The 20,497-nt window shown below is 35.1% G+C and overlaps 2 protein-coding genes across 2 annotated transcripts in view; both read left to right on the top strand.

The window, feature by feature from the left end:
* The first annotated feature begins 337 nt into the window (after positions 1-337).
* On the top strand, positions 338-12,160 carry LOC112151449 (ADP-ribosyl cyclase/cyclic ADP-ribose hydrolase 1). The gene is made up of 10 exons (XM_024280403.2): positions 338-418; positions 2,529-2,610; positions 2,711-2,834; positions 4,714-4,840; positions 4,911-5,046; positions 5,772-5,854; positions 5,921-5,994; positions 6,066-6,158; positions 9,061-9,147; positions 10,547-12,160. Exons 2-10 carry the CDS (start codon positions 2,592-2,594, stop codon positions 10,617-10,619), a joined length of 816 nt encoding a protein of 271 aa, XP_024136171.1. The 5' UTR covers positions 338-418; positions 2,529-2,591; the 3' UTR covers positions 10,620-12,160.
* A 3,320-nt stretch (positions 12,161-15,480) lies between these two features.
* LOC112151048 (ADP-ribosyl cyclase/cyclic ADP-ribose hydrolase 1) overlaps positions 15,481-20,497 on the top strand; it is a gene marked incomplete in the record, with an annotated part of 10,700 nt that continues 5,683 nt past the window's right edge. The window contains 3 exon segments of the mRNA XM_024279661.2: positions 15,481-15,730; positions 19,577-19,703; positions 19,785-19,920. Coding sequence (XP_024135429.1) covers positions 15,546-15,730; positions 19,577-19,703; positions 19,785-19,920 — 448 coding nt within the window.

Below are 20,497 nucleotides of genomic sequence, written 5' to 3'. Positions count from 1 at the left end.
GAGACCAGAAGAAATGTGTCTGTTTAGCCTGATTCCTGCTTGACATGTTTGTGTCCAGAATATCAACAGTCAGACAAAAAACTTCAGCACATATCAGCAAAATGCAACTACGTTAAGGAGGGACTAAACGTTTACCATCCAATTTGCTGACTCGGACTTATATGTCGCAAAAGGTGAGTATTTCTGCTTTCATTTAGCAAATGGATTTGTGGTTGCAATGGTTGAACTTTTATTTCTGTTGCTATTTTGACTAGTTTATCTACTTCCTGTATTTGTACGTCCCAACCCTTAGAGATTGTAACAACCCATCTTTCCCCCGACATTTTTTTAGGCTGTAATCTGGACGTCAAGCTGGAATTCACATCCTTTCTCCCCCGATTCTACCGAGAGGATACACTAAAGAAAGAATAGCTATAAGGTGATACGGTTACACAAATGAGACCATAAAAACCTAGAAATGTGACATTATTTAAATCTAAATCCTCATTGGTGCAGATTATTTGAGACTATTTGAATGTCTTGAAAATGCAATGCAGCAAAAAAATGTTTTCAGAATGTTTGAAGGAATTTTCTTTACAATAAAAATAAAAATCTCAAATAAAAACACACAAAAACAGAACAAAATTATATAACAGAAGTTGCTCTCCTTTAAAGGTGTACGCCTTGTAACATCAAAGAACATCAAAGGGTTCAAAGCCGGCCCAAAGCTTCCAGAAATATCTGTTTTTTGAAAAAAATGTTTAATTTTAAGCATAACATCAAAGTAAATCAAAGGGTTAGAAGAATTCTCACGGCTTCCAGAAACATCTGTATTTAAAAAACTGATTTTAAACAACTTTAAAGAACATCAAAGGATTCAAAGTCACCTCACAGCTTCTAGAATATTTTTTTTAACTGTTTAATTTAAAAAGTAGCATCAAAGAACATTAAAGGGTTCAAAGCCGGCTTACAGCTTCCAGAAAATCTGTGTTTACAAAACTGTTTAATTTTAAAACATAACATCAAAATACATCAAAGGGTTCAAAGTTGGCTCTCAGAAAAATAAGAAAAAAAAAAAAAAACAGTATAAGACTTAACGTAAAAAAATATCAAAGGGTTTAAAGTCGTCTCACAGATTCCAGAAAAATCCATTTTTAAAAAACTGTTTAATTTTAAACGGAACATCAAAGAACATCAAAGGGTTCAAAGTCGGCTCAGAGCTTCTAGAAAAATCTTTTTTTTTTATGTTTCATTTTAAACATAACATCAAAGAACATACAAGGGTTCAAAGTCAGCTGTAAATTTCCAGAAAAATATGTTTTTAAAAAACTGTTTAATTTTAAACGAAGTATCAAAGAACATCAAAGGATACAAAATAGACTCAAAGCTTCCAGAAAAATATGTTTTAAAAAAAAAACTGTTAAATGTGAAACATAATATCAATGAACATCAAAGGGATGAAAGTTTGCTCACAGCTTCCAGAAAAATGTGTATTTAAAAAAGTGTCAAATTTTGATTAATTTGCCTCAAAATTTGTGCTAAAGTATAAATTTGTTTATTGTATCCAACAAAACAGTGTATCTGCAGAACCTAAAAACAACCGTCAAAACTGGTGGTGGTAGTATGATGGTCCGGGATTGCTTTGCATCTCTTAAGAGTAAATCTAGACATAAAATACTGAAGGAGTCTCTACTTTTTCATGAAAAGAGCTTGTTTTTTTCATAAAAAAGACTTTTTGTATTAAAATTTGTGGAAAATTTATAAAGGAAAACGGCACCAAAAGGACAAATACCGTATTTTTCGGAGTATAAGTCGCACCGGAGTATAAGTCGCAGGGGCCAAAAAATGCATAATGAAGAAGAAAAAACCATACATAAGTCGCACTGGAGTATAAGTCGCATTTTTTTCAAGTAATTTATTTTACAAACTGGTTGAAAAAAACGATATTACATCATCCTGGAAGGTAAGTTATAACATTCATAAGTGAATAGAAAACAGGCTGAATATGTGTCAACACATATTCACATATTAGCATCATGAAAAAAACGAAAAGGTGTAGCATTTATATAACAACAGTTTTATTTAACTATAGCCTCAAGAACTCATCAACTTTGTATCTTTACTGTAATTAATTGCACGCAATCTCACTCCATATCACTAAATCCCTTAAATTCTTCGTCCTCTGTGTCACGTCTGAATAACTAAAGTAAATAAAGTAATTGCATAGATCACCATAAGAGGGCACTCTAGACTTACGGTCCATATCTCATCATTAAAAATTCGTATATAAGTCGCACTGGAGTATAAGTCGCAGGGACATTCAATCTATGAAAAAAACCGCGACTTATAGTCCGGAAAATACGGTAAATAGAATTTATGCAATTTTGTATTTTTTTGTGCCCTAATTATGATTTATTTAACTAATTTATTGTATTAATTTGATGTTGAACACACATCAAGCCTAGATGAAGACTTTTCCTAAAGGTTTTTGATAAATACTTTTTACATTTTACTTAAAGAAGCTTGTTTTATGATTGTCGTTCATCCAGGTTGCTTCTGCTTTGTCCAAAGATCCCACCATCCTGTCTCCTAAAACATCTGCTCACTTTGTCATGATTAACTTTGTGGCATGTAAATATCTCCTTCATTATTCTTAAACAAACTAGTTTTCCTTTTGTTTTGAGAAGCTGCTCCGCTGACATCTTGTCTGCTCTTTGTGTCCGTTTGTAAGGGTTGTTCATGCTCCAGCTCATTCCTGGTCCGGTTCAAACACAACCAGGGACAACCCCCAACATCAAACACATCGTGGTGGGAAGATGCTTCACCTACACCACACTCATCAACTCCAGCTTAAGGTCACGTGTGGCTTTTTTACGGTTTGCACTTTCGAGGATGAAATTCCAACAAAAGGAGTTTTTGAAAAACCAGCACAAAGTTATGGATCGTGAGGCCACACCTCGAGAACGTCTTCTGTTCTTTGAATTCCAAGCAGAGTTGGACATGTTCAACAAACCGCCGAGTTCTTTGTGTGACATAAGCCGCTGTCTAACAAGAGAATGAAAGACGAAACTGAAGAATTACAGAACTGACAAGTCTGAAAACACTATTTCTGGATGAATCGAACTTATCTAACTTTACAAAAGTATACGGAAGAAAATATTTTATTTAAAATCGTTGACTCTTTTTCTTCTTTATGAAAAGAAGCAAGAAAATAAAACATATTTTTACAGAACCACATTTATAAACTCTTCTACTCAATTAATTTTGATATCATACTTAAAACTGAAAACATAGGAAAAAAAGTATTTCATAAATGGAAAGATTGGGATTTTAAATAAAAATTATATTCCATAAATAATGTTCTCAAAGACAAACAATTCAAGGAAACATTTTGAGATGAATTACTATAAAAGTGATTATATTCAAACATGGGACTCTGGCAAAATATGTTTTCCGTTACATGAATGAACATGACATGTAGAGGTTCAAACATAAAGCCCTGTGGCACACCTTAATTAAACTCAAAACATTCATGAACAAACATGTTAGAAACTGAAAGATTCAAACGGAATATGATTATTTTAAAGATCTTTGTGTGATATACGCGGCTGTCTAAAATGAGAATGAAAGACGGAACTGAAGAACGAAAAAACAGACGAGTCTGAAAACACAAAGTATTTCTGGAGGAGTAAAACTTATTGAACTTTACAAAAGTTTACTGGAATAGAATATTATATTTAAATCACTGATTATTTTCCTTCTTTATGAAAAGAAGCAAGAAAATACAACAAATTTCTACAGAACCACATTTTTAAACCCTCAATTTATTTTGATATCGCATTTAAAAAAAATAGAACTACGTGGAAAGAAAGAAAAGTAAAACGTTCCTTAAAAAATGGAAAGATTGGGATTTTTGTTAAAATTTTTATTCCAGAAATAATTAACTCAAAGACACTTGATTTAGGCAAACAGTTTTGAGATGAAAATCTATAAAAGTAGTAATATCCAAACATACAACTCTATCAGAATAATTTTTGTTACATCAATGAACATGAAATGCAGTGGTTCAAACATAAAGCCCTGTGGCACACCTCAATTATAGCCAAAGACTCAATACACAGACGAACAAACATGTTAGAAACTGAAAGATTCCAACTGAATTTGATGCTTTTGAGATCCACTCAGATAAAAAAAAATGGTTTTGAACAGGTTATGTCCATTCCCCTCCCCCATTGTTTAATGACTTGTTCAGCAGCGGGGGAGGGGAATGGGGGAAGGGTCCCGCACACAACTCTGAAGTAAATTTCCTGTGAACTCCTGCCGCTCTGCAGAAACTTTATCCTAGAAAATTACAGTTTTTTTTTTTTTTTTTTTTGCTAAAAACTGCAAAATCATAATTAAAAACCACTTGAAAAACTTTGAAAATTAATCTAAATATTATCAGAGTGGGACATTAAGAAAGAAAGTATCCTCAAGTATTTGTACCAGATGGTGACACTTCATCTATACACTTTTAAACGTGAGTGTCTTTAAAATGTATTCTTAATATAATTAAAAATCATGTTATTTTATTCTAAAATATCATATAATGTCCAACCACAACTTATTCTTATACATGAACTGTGTATGAATGACAAAAATAGTAAGTGAAATAACAATGAAATTGAAGTTTTGTCAATTCTAATGAAAAAACATTCTTTTAGATTGACACAATTTGGTGTTTGAACTCTGCAGCTACGACTGTGAGGAGATCTGGAGACACTTCGAGGAGGCGGTTATCCATCACCCCACCTGCAACGTGAAAGTCCAACACTACCACAAGATGTTCAATGCAATGGAGGAGTTCTGGCCCTGTGACAGGGTGAGCAGGACCTTCAAATCAAAATTCATTTTTATAAAATCCAGTTCATCGTTTCTTCTCTTCTGGATAGTTTCTTTTCTGGAGCAAAACCAGGACTCTGATGCACAGCTATGCCGCTGTTTTCCGCCACTTCTGGACACTGGAGAACACGCTGGTTGGCTTCATGTTCAATGAACTCATCTGGTGCGGTCAAGAAGAAGAATCCGGTGGGTGTCACAAGACGCAAACAAGACTGGGAATTTTTGAAAGCTTCTGTGAAAATTTTGTTAAAAATTCAACAGTCCTTTACAAGAAACAGGAACAAGACAAATGAGGGCTGTATCTGGTTGGATTGAGGCATAAAATAACAAGAAGAGAGGGGAAAATCAAGATTATTTTTACATTATTCACTTTAAATTGGTTTACAACAGTGCTTAACAATGTCAGAGACATTTTGGAAGACATATGTGTTAAAGTTGCCTCACTTTCTCAATCAGTCCCAGTTAAAACCTTAGTCACAACTGTCCTTATGGGTGGATACGGGCTGTCCGCGATAGAAAATGGGTCAAACCTGTACGAGGCGCAGAGGTGGATCACATGAAATGTCAAGTCTGCTTGTTGAGTCCGTCATAGAGTAAAAATGTTCGTGCACATTTATTTCTACTGTCATGCTGCAGACAACAGGTTGCAGTGAACATTTATACATATATATGTAAGGGTAATCCCAGACTGAGTCCGGTCTGGCTCCGGTGTGGACTTCAAAGTTTTGGCGGATGCCTGAAATTAGGGCTATTATCGACCTAAACTGGAAATGAAGTGCATCTGGTATATTTTTCAAAATCAAAATTATTTTCCACTGTCCTTAGCAATTGTATATTTGTACAATTGTCTATGTACATTTTGTACAAAAGTATTAATAAAATAGGAGATAATCCAAGTTTTTTCTCCGCAGGTTTTGATTTTGACTCCTGTCCCGAGTGGTCGGCGTGTGGAGATCATCCAGTCTTCTCCCTGTGGAGGCAGGCCTCACAAAAGGTGAGCTTTAGATTCACAGAACACATCAGAATAACTCGATCCGTTAAAGATCAGTTTAGTTCTCAGTTTGCAGAGATGGCGTGTGGCAACATTACGGTTCTGTTAAACGGATCTATTGCTGATGCCTTCAACAGGAAGAGGTGAGAAGTCATGCAGAAGATTGTGTCGTATTTATTGATCATACACTCGTGTTTCTTTGTTTCTTTCTCAGCATGTTTGGAAGTGTTGAACTGGACAGTTTAAACCCCCAAAGAGTGGACCATGTGAACATTAAAGTGGTGACCAACCTGGAGGGACCAAACATGTGAGTTTATCACTGTTTATTCTTTTTACCAGGAGTGTCAAACTCAATCGGACAAGGGGCCAAAATCCAAAACACGCCAAACAGGATAAACATTAATTGAACACAACAAAACTACATCTTAACTTTCAAAGCATAACTTTTTAACATAATTATGAACTAGATGTATAGGATTACATGTGACACTGCTAGGATGAATGCTGTAAGCTGAATTTGGCCTCTGAAGATGCTAGTGCTAATAGCTGAAGATGCTGAAATTGATAGCTGAAAATGCTTAAGCTAATAGCTAAAAAACGCTGAAGCTGATAGCAAGCAAAAATATTAGCTAAATGCCAAATTAGCCTAAAAAACTGAGGTTAGCCAAAACTGTTGGGATGTAGCTGAAAAAATAGCTAAACTTCAAAATAGTCTAGAAAAAACCCCAAATTAGCCAATACTTTTGTCATGTAGCTGAAAAACAGCTAACCTTAAAAATAGTCTAAAAAAAGCCGAAATTAGCCAAAACAGCTAACATGCAGCTGAAATATTAGCTAAACTCCAAATTAACCTAAAAAAAACAGAGTTTAGTCAAAACTGTTGGCATGTAGCTGAAAAAATAGCTAAACTTCAAAATAGTCTAAAAAAAAGCCTAAATTAGCCAAAACAGCTAGCATGTAGCTGAAATATTAGCTAAACTCTAAAATAGTCTAAATTTTTTTAGCAAATGTAAAATAGTCCAAAACGCTAGCAGAAGGACAATTTTTAAAACTTTAAAATCGCAACTTTTTAACATAATTATGAACTAGATGTATAGCATTACATGTGACACTGATAGTATGAATGCTGTAAGCTGAATTTGGCCTCTGAAGATGCTAGTGCTGATAGCTGAAGATGCTGAAATTGATAGCTGAAAATGCTTAAGCTAATAGCTGAAAACACTGAAGCAGATAGCTAGCGAAAATATTAGCTAAATGCCAAATTAGCCTAAAAAACTGAGGTTAGCCAAAACTGTTGGCATGTAGCTGAAAAAATAGCTAAACTTCAAAATAGTCTAAAAAAAAGCCTAAATTAGCCAAAACAGCTAGCATGTTGCTGAAATATTAGCTAAACTCCAAAACAGCCTTAAAAAAGCCGAAATTAGCCAAAACAGCTAGCATGCAGCTAAAATATTAGCTAAACTCTAAAATAGTCTAAATTTTTTTAGCAAATGTAAAATAGTCCAAAACGCTAGCAGAAGGACCATTTTTAAAACTTTAAAATCGCAACTTTTTAACATAATTATGAATTAGATGTATAGCATTACCTGTGATAATGCTAGTGTGAATGCTGTAAGCTGATTTTGGCCTCTGAAGATACTAGTGCTAATAGATTAGATTAGATTAGATTCAACTTTATTGTCATTACACGTACGAGTACAAGGCAACGAAATGCAGTTTGGCATCCAACCAGAAGTGCAATAGGCAGTAAGAGCAAGTGGTATAGCCTTTTAAAAGAAGATGCTGAAATTGATAGCTGAAAATGCTTAAGCTAATAGCTGAACATGCTGAAGCTGATAACTAGCAAAAACATTAGCTAAACTCCAAATTAGCCTAAAAACCTGAGGTTAGCCAAAACTGTTGGCATGTAGCTGAAAACATAGCTAAGCTTCAAAATAGTCTAAAAAAAAGCCTAAATTAGCCAAAACAGCTAACATGCAGCTGAAATATTAGCTAAACTCTAAAATGTCCTTTTAAAAAATGTAAAATAGTCCAAAAAGCTAGAAGGACAATTTTTAAAACTTTAAAATTGCAACTTTTTAACATAATTATGAATAATGTTGAAGCGAAGATCCCAGAACCTCCTTCTGATGGGTCTGGAGTCAGGAACCTTAAAGTGAGTGTAATCAAAATCAACCAACAGCAAGTTCACACAAAAGTCACAATGTCAGTTTCACCTTCGCGAAGGGGGAAGCCCAGATCATCACCCAGCAACGTGGCTGTCTCTGGAACATTCTGGGTGTTCCTCCGCAACAGGATGGATTTATTGATACATCTGAGATGCATGAATCCTCATATCCAATCACCATAAAGTACATATGCAGAGTGACTTTTTGCTACAGACAGAAATGATGTTTTTTCCACTCAGTGACTTGTACTTGACCTGTGAGAACACTGCAGTTGCTCTCACTTCCTGTGATAGCTATTTCCTGTTATTCACACTGCTGTGAGCTCTCCTTAATTTTATTCTCTGCATATGAAAAACACAAGACTTCTTCAATAATAAAAAGGCAGGGATACATTTTTCCAGAATTAATCAACCTTAAATTAACTTTCAATATTTTACTCTCAACAAAAATATATTTTGTCAAAATTATACAAGTTAGAAATGAGCAGAAGATAACCATTAATAACAAAAAAATAAAATGATCTGGAGGGCCGGATAGAATTACCCAGAGGGCCTCGACTTTGACACGTGCTTTAAACTCTAACTCCTAGATAACCAGAAATATTTTTTTTTTTGCCTTTTTCCTGTTTTAAAGGGAAGGGAGAAGACTTGATGCATTTTTTTCTTATTGATAAATCAAACATGCAGTTGTGTTTGAGCAGAGAAGCTCGTTTGAGGCTTCACCTCGTCGGTTTCTGCTGGTGGAGCTCATTTGGGACATTTGTTCAACTGGGTGTTGCGGGGTTTTATGTGGATCAAATCGAACCTTTTAAAACACTTAGTCACAGTTTCACTCCTGTCTGCGATGACTAAGCTGTCACGACGGTCAGCAGGAGATAAGGAGAGGCTGAAAGTTTTGGAAGAAATTTGAAAAAGTGTTTGAAAATTATCTTTAAATTGTCAAAAAAAAAGTTTTTTGTTATCATCTGAGTGCTAAAGTGTAAGGGAACCTGTGAAGATGCTGAACTTTTAACGTTTTTGTCCTTGCTCTTATTGATTGCAGAGAATCCTGTAGCCGGGGATCGATTACTGACCTAATCCAAATTCTTCAGTCGAGGGGTTTTCGCTGGACTTGCACAGACAGCGACCAGTGAGTGAACCTTTGTGGCCTCATGAAAGACGTACAAATGTATATTTTGAGTTACATGGACTGTGTTTTATATGATCTAACCAATGAAACCCATGACTTCACCTGGTGTGTGCTGGACTATACGCATAAATTTGACCTTATAGAAAGTTCTTTTTTGTTCATCTGAATACAAAGTCTGGATAAATCAACAAAAGTTTCAGAAAATGTTTCAAAACATGCTCTCACTGGAATTAGAAAATACATTTTTTAATTCTTCTGTGTAAAGTTTGGTTCACATAAACCTAAGTGAGGAATGAAGCCTGGCGAGGTGTCCATTATCGAAATAAATCTAAATCTAAATAAATATTAATCTTATTCATTTTTACTTTTAAATCGCTTTTCACAAGAAGCATACCATTTGGTAAGTCCGCTCCTCGCTCTGCTGGTGTCTGAGGACTGACCAGAAGACAAAGTAGAACATAAACTAAAAATGACGAGCTAAGAGACACAAAGCATCATTTCAGAGAAAAGTTTACCTCTTAATGCTAGTTTTTGTCGAGATGATGAAGCAAAAATTGGTTTCAAAGGAACAAAATCTACGAGTCGTTTCTGAGATTGTTTTGATTGAGGAAATATCCTTTTTAATTCATTGTTAATAAATCAATGAATGGATTTTTTGGATGATAATCGGCTGATTTGTCCGTGGATGTTTGAAATGTAATTACATCACTGATCTTAAATATCCTTAATAATCTGAATCTATGATTGTAGGGTATAAATATTTAACAATAAGTCCTGAACTGGATGTTGTAAAGAAAGGGGTATAGTTGAAGTGGGGTAGGATTATATAAGTTCGCTTCCTTAAAATACCTTTCAAGCAATCTTCTTGTTCCAAGTTCCTCCTGTTCCAGATAACAGAACATTCAGACTGACCAGAACTTCTGGAGCCAATCAGAATGGAGTATTGATCCAATCCATGGTATTACCAGAGTTAAAACTAATCTTGCCATGAAATCTTCCGTGTTGATTAGTCTATAAAAGGTGTAATTTTCAGATGTTTCACCATCACATACCTATTGAAAGTCATAAAGGTGAGTCCAGCGGTGATAACTTTCATTTTTGGCTTCTAACATCTTAAAAAACTGCACAGAAAGTTGATGTGAAAGTCTTCAGAAGAACTTCAGCTTCAGGACCATTAAAGTGGTAAAAAACACTGATGTTTGGTCAGGTCGGTGTTCTAATAAATAAGCATAAAAAAGTTTTCTAGTTGAGACAAAAAAACAAACTGACATCAAAAATATACAAATAAATAAAACGTGATTTTTTTTTTCCAAACCACAAAGTGACTTCCTCTCTTTTCAGTATCAAGACAGTGTTCTAAAAGTGGTTCTACAGACTTAACAAAGTGGTGTGTCCACAGGACCCTGATGGCTCTTCAGTGCATCCAGAACCAGATGTTCTCCTACCAGACGTGTGCAAACAGCTTCCAGTGAACAAGCAGCGTTTCTGATCCAATCCACTGAGATATGAGACTGAGACCAGGATCAGCAGAAGTTCTGGTCCAATACTCATCAGCAAACTGCCCCAACTGTCTCAGATTTGAACGTCTCCATCTCCTTCCACATCAGAAGGACACACCAGAACAGTCTAAAGTTCTGCTCTGAACCACTCTAGAGGTTTTGGGTTCTTTTCAGGGGTTTGTGGTTGTTTTCATGTTTGGCCCTATTTGCTTGCATTAGAAAATCACAAAACCCTATAAACTTCTCCACCAACATCCTTCTCTAAGACGCTCAGACTGAGAGGTGACCACAGATTCTCTGCTTCAAATAAGATCAGACAGTTTTATCTCAAAACTCCGATTTAATGTTATTATCTTTCATTTTCTGTTTCACTCTTAGTATGAGTGAAATGTTGCAGTACATTAACATCAGATCTGTGCTTTCACATCCTCTCCTTCATGCAGGATCAACACAAGCTGAGTAACACAATTCTTTAACTGGTTTTCATTTCCCATTTTCTTCTATGACCTTCCTCCGTTTTATATTAAAGAAGAAAGGAAATTATCTACTGGAGGTCATAAAATGTTCAAATCAGCAGGAAGATCTGCAACAAGAGAAGAAGTTGCAGGTAGTTGGTTATTCCAAGTGTTATGAAAAGTTGAAGAACCATCTGACTATAGAAAGTCATTTTTTTCCTTTGGTTTCACTTTAGATCTTCCAGAAACACTATTTTTACAAAGCTGAATTAAGAAAATATTCAAACCCTAAATACAGGGGACATGAAAAAAGTTGCACCCAAAGAAAAACTTTTTTTTTTAATAAAACCTTATTGTTTCATATAAAAAAAGTTCTGAGATTCCACAGATAATCCAGTGTTGGATTAAATATGATGGGAACAAATAAGCAGCCAAGACAAGAATAAACTGTAAAAATGTCCTCTTGACATCCTACAGACACATTCTGACTTGCAACGGGACCAGATTGCACCATCTCAACAACCCCCATCAGGAAGCCCACGGTTTCACTTCCTGTACATGATGCGTGAAGCAAAAAGTGTGCAACTTTTTTAATGTTTTTGTACCTCTGCAGTCATCTACCTGGAGTGTTTGTGAGTGGGTTGGTACTGTGAATCTTCCGTTGGTGCCTGTTGCCCAACACTGACAGATTGATCGTTCTGATAACTTCTTGTCTGATGTTATCAATGTTCAGCGTGATTATATGCCCCTCCTCCAAATTCTGCAGAAAATCTGTTTTTTTTTTTTTTGTCATCTTGGAATGTACTATGCAATTCCAGTAGTGACAAGAGATTTATGGATAAAACATTCAATGCCAAGTACCAAAACCAATGTTATTTTTAACTATAAAAGTAGAACTACCTGCGATAATGCTAGTGTGAATGTTTTTTACTGACAGTAGTCGCTTAAGCTTTTTGCTATAGGGATTTGCTGAAAATGCAAAAGCTATTGCCAATTTTGCTAAAGATCTATGAAAGAGCGCTGACCTAAATTTCTGAAAAATGTGTAGTAAAATTTCTTAAAAATCCCTAATAAATGCAAATTTTTCAAAAATACTTATTGTGTTGCTTAAATATTATCAAACTCCAAATTAGCCCCAAAAAATCTCAGCAGATGGCAAATTAGCTAAGAAAAAAAACAAGCTAGCTCGTTGCTTACACTCTAGCTAAACTAAAAAATAGTCTAAGATTCCTCAGTAAACTAAATTAGTAAAAAACGTTAGCATGTTGCTAAATTAGAAGCTAAATTCTAAATTAGCCTATAAGAACCGCAGTAGATAAATTAGCCCAAAACGTTAGCATGTTGCTAAAATATTAGTAAAACTAAAAATCAGAAAAAAACTTCAGCAAATGCCAAATTAGCTAAAAAAAACAGCAACAAAAAAAAACAAGCTAGCTCGTTGCTTACTCTCTAGCTAAACTAAAAAATAGTCTAAGATTCCTCAGTAAACTAAATTAGTAAAAAACATTAGCATGTTGCTAAATTAGAAGCTAAATTCTAAATTAGCCTATAAGAACCGCAGTAGATAAATTAGCCCAAAACGTTAGCATGTTGCTAAAATATTTGTAAAACTCCAAATTAGAAAAAAAAACTCAAATTAGGCAAAACAGCTAACGCCTTGCTTAAATACTAGCTAATCTCCGATATAGCCTAAAATTCCTCAGTAAATTAAATTATTGAAAAATGCTAGCATGTTGCTAAAATAGAAGCTAAACTCTAAATTAGCCTATAAGAACCCAAGTAGATAAATTAGCCCAAAACGTTAGCATGTTGCTAAAATATTAGTAAAGCTCCAAATTAGAAAACAAAAAAATTCAAATTAGGCAAAACAGCTAACGCCTTGCTTATATACCAGCTAAACTCCGATATAGCCTAAAATTCATCAATAAACTAAATTATTGTTAAACATAAAATAGAAGCTAAACTCTTGATTGGCCTAAAAACTCAGTAAATAACAAATTAGCCCAAAACAAAAGCATGTTGCTAAAATATTAGATAAACTTCAAATTAGTACTAAAAAAAACAGTAGATGTCAAATTAGCCAAAAAGGAAGCTAGCATGTTACTTACTTACTAGCTACAGTTAACTAAATTAGTCAAAAACGTTAGTTTATTAAATTATTAGCTAAACTCTTAATTAGCATTAATAAAAACCTATTAGATGCCAAATTAGTCAAAAAGAAGGCAAGCACATTGCTTACTTACTAGCTACTGTAAACATAATTAGTCAAAAACGTTAGCATGTTGCAAAAGCAGAAGCTAAACTGAAGAATATGAATATTTTTAAAGACTTGCTGTTAATCTAGTTAAAATTTTGAAATTTGAAGACTTTCTCATTCATTTACTATGGGGCATATTTTGGAGCATAATGCTTATTAAGAATTCACACAACTATAAAGCTGAACAAAGCTAGCTTGTTGCTTAAACACTAGCTAAACTTCAAAATAGCCTAAAATTCCTCAGTAAACTAAATTAGCTTAAACATTAGCATATTTATAAAATATTAGATAAACTCAAATTTTTTTTGAAAGTTATTATAAAATATGAAAACATAGACCATTAATTTTTTTAAAAGCTTGTTGCTAATCTACTTAAATTTTTGACTTTTGAAGACTTTCCTATGTGGCATATTTTGCTGAATATTTCAAAAACTATAAAGTTTGTGTAAACTAACAATACAAGCAGTAACGTCCTGAACAAGCTGAACGTTTTGATACCATGATTGCTGAAATCACTGAAAGTCTGATTGAGTTTAATATGTTGTGGCCAAAAACAAAAAACATCTAGAAATGACACACTTTTAATTACTCTTTTACTAAGTACTGATACTTTAATAAAGTACTTGATACTCGCAAAGTATGTTGAAATCAAAACTCCCATCATTCCAGATTGTTGAAGTAGAATTCTGATGTTGACCCATACCATGACACTACCTCCTTTCTATGACTCATCGTCTCTGTGCAACACCCAAACCTTAAAGCTCCTTTTGTGCATTTTCTCATGTTTGTTGTTAAATTTAAGCACCAATAAATTCTGATTTTCTGCCTTTTATAAATTGATTTGTTAATTAAAATCAATAAAAGTCATGCTCAGAATTAAATTTGACAAAAGTTTTTAGATTTTGACTAGAAACAATGTAATCCTAATTAAAAGACCACTGGAAATACTTTGAGATGATTGGAGTGGATCTTTAAGACAAATATGGAAGTTTAATTCATCTAGAAACTCTTCGTTAGGATGTAATACAAATGTGGTAACAGAAGATAAAGATAACACACTTGCAGTTCAAAACCCTTTTGAGAACATCGTCACTGTTTGTCAGAATATAAAGCATCTGCGTCATAGAAGCAGGAGTTTTAATGTGCCCCAGAATACAATAAAATAAACACATTTTAGGATCAATCCTTTTTTCTAAGCTCACTTTATCCTTTTGGGAGCCTTGGGGTTGCTGGAGCCTATCCTCACTGCTGATAGTGGGATCTATTTCTGGTTTAAAGTTGTCATAACATAGACATTGTTTCAACATTAACATACCTGACAGATATATTATCACTAAGCTTTATTAACCATAAAGATTATAAAATTATTAAAATAATTTTTACAATAAATGCAATTTATCAATAAAATATTATAAATTTGACCTAAACCTCATCTTTATTGCAAATACTAAAAGTAAAACTCATTTGAAATAATAAACCTTGAGATGTCAACAAAACAATATTTTATGAGAGTGATAATGACTCCAAAGGTTAACAACAGGAAATGTGAACCTGTTTCAGTTTTTCCCTTTTCACACCAGAATTATGAAACTTTCAGATTGAGACCACAGCGCTTTGTCAAACGTGGCTGTGACAGTCTGAGGGGATGCATAAAAAGATGAGCCTTGAACTTCTTCTAACCTGACCCATAATGCAATGTGACTTTGTCATTTAGTTAGAGTAGCTGTTTTTATTCAAATATTAGAAGGGTTCATTGTAAAATCTGAATTCAAATTTCTATTTTCCCCCCCAAGATCTCATCATTTGAAGCAGTTTTGGAGAGAAAAGAAGATTTTTTTAATAAAAAAGAGAAATAAATTGCTAAATTTAAAAATACATCAATTTAATCAGTTTCTTAGTTTAATAATAAAAAAAATGTTGTGTTTCATGTTTCAATTTGCTTAAATAGAAAAATATATTTTTTAATATATGGAAAATAAATATATTTTTTAAATGTACTGTGTAGAAATGTGTATCTTGTTTTGTGGTTTCTGGGACTTTAATGGATGTGACGTCTCCATACCACCTGATCATCCGGCTCCCTCCGGGCGCTCGCGGCTCCCTCATAAATAGCGCTCGCGCCTGGTCTCGTGAAGGAAGGCGACAGCTGTCCGTCCGTCCGTCCGTCTGCGCGCGCGCTGCGTTCTGATGGAACAGCAGGAGTTAGGTGGTTTGGAGCGGAAACGGCGCCGCAGGAAGTGCCTGGTCATCTCTGGGGTGGTGCTGCTGCTGCTGGTGGCGGTGGTTCTGGTGCTGGCTCTGGTTCTGACCCTCGGCAGAAGTTCAGGGGGAATAAAAAGCACGTTTCTGGAAAGATGCCAAAAGTTCGAAGAGTAAGTTTTGAAAGCGTCTCTGCAGTCGCATATCTTGGTTTTTAAATTCAAAGTAAGTTTATGTTTACAAAGAGAATTCATAGTTATTTAAATAAAGCATTAAGCTTACATGATACATAAAAAATTGAATAAATTAATCTTAAAGTAACAGAGTGGATGTAAAAACTTGCAGAGAACAGGTGGGTCTTTAATCTGGATTTAAATAATGTTTCAACTGAATCTAAGGCTTTCTAGGAGTCTGTTCCAGATCTGTGGAGCATAGAATCTGAACCCAGCTTCTACATGTTTGTTTTGGACTCTAGGAACTGGCAAAATCTCAGATCCTGAGATCCAAAGAGACCTACATACTGGGTAGTTTGGTGCTAAGCTATTCAAATCTTTATAAACCAGTAACAGAACTTTAAAATGCAGCCAGTGTAAAGACTTCAGAACTGTTTCCTGATTGGTTATTTTGGTCGTCATATCAAGTCGACTGAAGATGAATACATGAAGATCTTTTTTCCAAGTTTTTTTTAAAGATTTTTTTTTGTCTTCCCTAAGGACCCACTTTAATGAAAATGGTGTTTATAACATGTTCTTGTGGCATTTTTATGATAATGGAGGATATCTATTAAGAAAATTAAATTTAAATCTGCACTTTTAAGTATTTCTTTATTTAAATCTTTGTGACTCAGGAGTAAATGCATTGAAGTGAGACTTTAATGACCTGTTATTGGGTGTAGGGAAAATATCAATTTGGCAATATATCTTGATATTTCATTTGAGAACACTTATATTGATTTAAAATGCTGACAAGATGATATTTAGTTATTTATTTATGAGCGTTCCTTTTACTTTCGCTTTCCACCAGAACCCAATACCGCTGGTTGGTAGCACACTAAAGCTCTTTAAACTCCACACCGCAACCAAAACAACAACAAAATCTCCCAAAAACCAACTTGTGTTAAATATTCAGTCAGCCATGTGGTTTTGATGTCATGAGACATGCACTTCTTCTTACTTGGGATGGTACAGAACCGAAACTCTGTGCCTTAATGCTGCCAGTATCATAGAAATTGCGGTGCTTTGTGGCGGGCTCAGATAAAACACAAGTAAAGCAATGCAGCTGGTTATTCTTGGAGCTTTAGCTTCAAAAGAATAGTGAAAAATAGTTCTGGTATGGTCTTACGCATCGTGAGACGTGTATCTCCAGCCAATACACATCCCTAGTGTCACCTGTCATTCTGTCTCAGTGTGATCCAATTAAGTCGTCTGGCCACATGTTTGAGTTAGAGGTGGAAATTTGGAAAATTAATGACTCCCTTCTGGAAGACAATGACTGACTGGAACAATTTGTTAGACAAATTATTAAACCGATCCATCAGACTGATGATGCAGAGGACTATAAGTCCAGATTCCATGACTCAACTTTCAGACAGCCTCACCTGGATGGACGAGAACTCTCCATCCATGTTTAGGTGGACAGACTCTGACCTAAACCACAACTGAGTCACTAAGACCTTTGTAATCTGAAGTCATTACAATCCAATGAACCAACTGCTTCTGCGGATTGTTGTAGTGGATTTACTTAGGCACTGAACACATGTAACTATTAAAAAGTCATTTATTTAAAGATACATCATGAAAAAAAGGATTGGGTTAAATCTGGTGTGGATTATCTACTCATAAGTCTTTATTGATTTATTTTATTTTTTGTAGTGAATTTAAGGTTTACTTTTTATGTCTGACTCTGTGTTTACCCCACCCTTAGTAACAAGCGTTCAAGCGACCACTTCCAATGAAAGGCGTAGGTAAGAGTGCATGTCGGGCTTATCAACCTTAAACGTTTAATGCCATTCAGAGTGAACTGCCAAGTAAGAATTTCACTGTACAGGGAAACTCATTTCCTTACTGCACTGCAAAAATTCTGTATTTTTTTTACATTTAAAAACAGTTTTTATCAAATTAAATGTTTAAGTTGAGTAAACCATCAACTTGTGGAAAAATAATAATTTTAAATGTAACAAATTACAGAATTTTTGTTAATTGATCCTATAATTCACTGTTTTCAGTGTGTGCAGAAGACAATAAATCCTTTAAATCTTGAGAACTTACGTTCACGTGTAGCTGTGCAAGTTTCTACGACCATTTTTGTGTTTTAGGTACCAAACTTACTTAAAGAACTTAGACCAATCAGGAACTCAGATTCAGTAGTGACATATTAATGGTGTCCTTTTTAATTCCCAACTATTTGAAAATTGATAGGGGAGAAGAAATTAATAAATGTGGTTTGTGTCCGGGCGGAATTATACAACACCAAGTCTGTCATGTATTGGAATAGAAAAGTAAAGGAAAAATCCAGATTTGCAAAAATACACCACTTCGACATTTGACAGATAATTGTTAGCAAAAAATAAAAAAAGAAGAAGAAGCCCCTCCCTGCTTGTCCAGTGTGAACAACATATGCTATGTGCACTAAAAGCGTATTCAAGAACCCGCACATTCCCAGTGTGAACTTACTTTAGAAATCACATCCAGGAGGGTGTATTCAGACTGGACACTTTTGGTTCACTTACAGTGAATCAGAGTTTGTTTCCTCCAATAATTCAGAACCAATTTTGAGTATGAATACTCCCAATCGGATCCTGGTCCGTGACCAGGAACAGCTCTCTGACCCATCTTTTGAGGTGGTGCTATGTGACGTTGCAACAGCAATTCACTGATATGCGGCTGGATGAATGCAGGTTCATTAAGACAACTTTTAACGTGATGCGCGTTGATTCTTAAGGCTGGTTTATACTTCCACGTGATTCGTGATCGCTCTGGTCGCATCCACTATCTGGCGGTCATACTAATGTTGGCTGGATTTGATAGCGACTCTCCACTATAACTGTGATGTACTTTTGATTGGTGTTTATACTTTTGAAGCAACGCGATCGTGTCCAGCGTTTATTTTTAACATGATCAGAATCCCACTCAGACACTTGCAGAATGAAAGGCAGAGGAGGAAATTTGTCTGCTAAACAGAAGCAGGGAATACAAAGATGACAAAATTAAGTTAAAAAAGGAACAATTGCATTCTCTAGTTCTCTTAAGATATGAGAAAGAAGACATTTTTCCAGCAACTTGTTCTATTTTCTATCTAGTTGTCCACTCTCTGTCTCTCTCTGTGTGAAGTTTGGTATTCCCTAACTTCTTCAGGAAGTTTTCAGTGTTTTCTGGGCAGAATTTTCTGCGTAGTCACATACTCTAATCACTGAGATAAATTCAAGTTAAATGACGCGGTGTGCATCCAGTTGCACTCGAGGCGTAACATTTCAGTCGCGGTTGACGTCATCAGCAGGTGTAGAATTCTGATGCGACTGAAGCGCTTCTGGTCCGATGGCCGTGCAACCACTCATTACAGATCGCGTGGACGTATAAATCATCCTTTACACTGTTTTCCCTACAATTTATGTCATAAACGCTTATCAGCATACCGTCTTCGTCGTCTGCTCAGTAACCACCTTACAGCACGCCTCCACCATACCAACGTTGATACAGACGTTCAAAACTGATCAGTAAAATATAAAGTTTAAAGTGAAGTGAACAATCCCAAAAAGGATTGCAAAGCAAAGGACTTCCAGAATTTCTGCCTTTAATTGCTTAATTGCTTGTATTTTCTGGCCAATGACTGAAGAGATGTTTAGTCATATAGATGTGTTTACAGGCTTTAGTTTGAAACAGAAATCACTGGTAGACTGTAGACCAAATGTAGACCAAATGCAAGGATCAGGACTTGATCTGGACCAAATTAACCGAACTTGGTCCCCTTACTCCCTAAATGTCACCACTGACTGATCTGAAATGTTGTTTTTTTTGTTACAGTTTAAACTGCCAGAATTTGTGGGATGTATTCCAGCAAGCCTATATCAACCGAGACCCCTGCAATGTTCCTGGGGATGCCTATGACCCTTTCATCAAGGCCTTGTCCTTCAAACCAAAATGCAACAGGGTAAACCGTCCACACCGTGTTAGTCTGAGATGCATCTGTGTCACCGAGAGCTGTGAAACTTATTCTGTGTTTGGGTGTTAGATGATGTTTTGGAGCAAAACGAAGGATTTGGTCCACTCCTTTACCCAGAAACGAGACTGCTTTGTGACCGTGGAGGACGTACCGTTGGGGGCTATCCTCAATGACCTGACCTGGTGCGGGAAGCAGGGGAGCAATGGTGAGAGCTAAACACTTCCAATTCCTTTTAATATTTTTTTATGGGTTTTCACACGAAATGTGTTTCAAAATAACAGACAGAAAACCCGACGAACCAGTTTGTAAAAGTCAAATTTAATGATCATTCAGGCAGACTTTAAGCTAATTTATAAAAGCAACTGAAGAACAAAAAGATATTTTTTGTTCCAGCATGAAGCCTGTCAGTGTATTTACACATCCATTCTCATAAAGTCTTTGCGCTCAACTCATGTTTTCAAAGTAGATTATCATTTAACAAAGCATAAAAAATGGTATAATAATAATAATAAGCAACACTTCACACTTTGTACTTCACACAGTTATGGGTGTAACGCTCCGCAAACAGTCATAACAATCAGGATAAGGAGTTTTTTTGTCATTTTATATCCAATAATTATCCAAAGTTCTTGTAGAGAAATGTGCCAAAGTCTTAGGACTTATTTTGCTAGCCAAAAACTTAAAAACATAAAGAGAGTTGCCTTCATTTTTGGAAACTCTACATAGTAAAAATTCCCCTAAGATGCTTTGGATAATGAATGATGTATGTATATACATAGGGA

This window comes from Oryzias melastigma, linkage group LG20, assembly GCF_002922805.2.
Source record: "Oryzias melastigma strain HK-1 linkage group LG20, ASM292280v2, whole genome shotgun sequence".
Classification (NCBI taxonomy): Eukaryota; Metazoa; Chordata; class Actinopteri; order Beloniformes; family Adrianichthyidae; genus Oryzias; species Oryzias melastigma.
This window is presented reverse-complemented; position numbering and strand designations above follow the sequence as displayed.